General features: G+C 38.3%; 1 protein-coding gene across 1 annotated transcript in view; it reads right to left on the bottom strand.

Moving 5' to 3' along the window:
- Positions 1–304: 304 nt before the first annotated feature.
- The window catches only part of nog3 (noggin 3), a 2,421-nt gene continuing 1,083 nt past the window's right edge, over positions 305–1,642 (bottom strand). The window contains exon 2 of the mRNA XM_016572315.1: positions 305–1,281. Within this exon, the coding sequence (XP_016427801.1) occupies positions 899–1,281 (383 nt within the window). The 3' untranslated portion in view covers positions 305–898. The remainder of the gene's footprint in view (positions 1,282–1,642) is intronic.

Here is a 1,642-nt window from a genome sequence, read left to right on the forward strand (position 1 = left end):
TTTAATCCTTTTACAAAGACCCTTCAGACTGTCTGAGGACAGAATGGCGTCTCGGAGGGGAAAAAAAACAAAGTAACTGATCCACTCCCTCCGAGGAATACGAATCACCAATTGTCCATTACCATCCAGACTTGACTTCATAAGTCAAATTAAAATAATATCACCTCAATTAGCGTCACATCAGCATGGAGGGCTTTATAAATAGCAGCTGGTGGGTTTTACTGCATGCAGTGCATGTTAAGCAGATTGCGTATGTACAGCAAGTGAAATAAGCAAAAAACAGTTCATGCCATTTTTAGTGGTTTTATTTTAAATGCATTTCGACTACATGGACATGAAGAATAAATAGTTTCTTTTAATTTACATGAGCAGTTATTTTCCATTCCCCTTATATTTACAGCACACCAAGACTGTAATCTATAATCTCCCATCTGAGGTGTATAAAGATAAAGGTTTTTTTTTTTCCGAATAATGGAAAAAGCTTGGAATTCCTTCAATAAACGCACTTTGAATGCGAAATGTTCTTTGACATAAATATGTATAAAGTTACATTACAACCAAAGTTACAGTAGACACTGGATATTATAGGCAAATACTGACCTTTTTTCTTTTTTTTTTATAAATGAATCAGGCACCACTTTACATTACAGTGTCTATGTTAGACATATTACTATAATTATTTACTATAATGACTATAATACCAAGCAGCTCCACAAAAGAATCACATGTTAAGTACACAAAGTTTCGTCAGCATCACTTGTCAGTACTTCTGTATGAAATTACACAGTAACATGAACACCAATGTAAAGTGTAACCTAGAATGGCACCACATATACATCAAATATACATTCCTACACTGGACAGTGCATGTGAGAATGAGCACAGAGCGGAGCTTATTTCAGTTCGGGCAGGAGCATTTGCACTCTGATATAATGGGGTACTGAACTGGTATCCAGGCACATTTGAGCCCACCCTTTCTCTGCAGGCACCTCCATCGCAAAACCGTAAAATGGCTGGATTTGGCAGGTTTGCAAACCATCCCTTCTGGAACCGAACAAGACCTTTTATTGTAGCAGCTGCCCACCTTCACATAGCGGGGCCAGAATCGGTTCCCCAGGTCCTGCCATGTGTGCACCACCGGGCAGAAGGCATAGGACCACAGCCACAGCTGAAGCCTTCTTCTGAGCTTCTTACTGGGCTTGTGTTTTTTCCCATGCTGGATCTCAAACTCCATGGCTTTGATTTCTTTGGGCATGGTGCCGGTGGGACGCTTGACGCCCTCTGCCGGTGCGCGCGCACATGTGTGACATGTCAAAAGAAAACGAGTCTTTAGGATCTGTGTGAACTGGACTGAAACGTCAGTTTGACAAATACATTCATTTATTCATTTTAAAGCAACATTTTAATGATCATTTACTGTATTTCAGTTAGGCCTATATAATTGTTCTTATATAAAACGTATAAGAACAAGTATTTAGTACTCGTAAAAAAACTATATCTTGTATAAAACCTTTTAAAAAAACTGTGTCAATGACAAATTAAGTAAAAAGGAGAGAGAGAGTGTGTGTGTGTGTGTGTGTGTAATTTCAAGTAACCATGCTGTCCGAATGTACACAACTTAATAATAAAAAAAAAAAGTTAA

This window comes from Sinocyclocheilus rhinocerous, unplaced genomic scaffold (genome assembly GCF_001515625.1).
Source record: "Sinocyclocheilus rhinocerous isolate Xijiao unplaced genomic scaffold, SAMN03320098_v1.1 scaffold140, whole genome shotgun sequence".
Lineage (NCBI taxonomy): Eukaryota > Metazoa > Chordata > Actinopteri > Cypriniformes > Cyprinidae > Sinocyclocheilus > Sinocyclocheilus rhinocerous.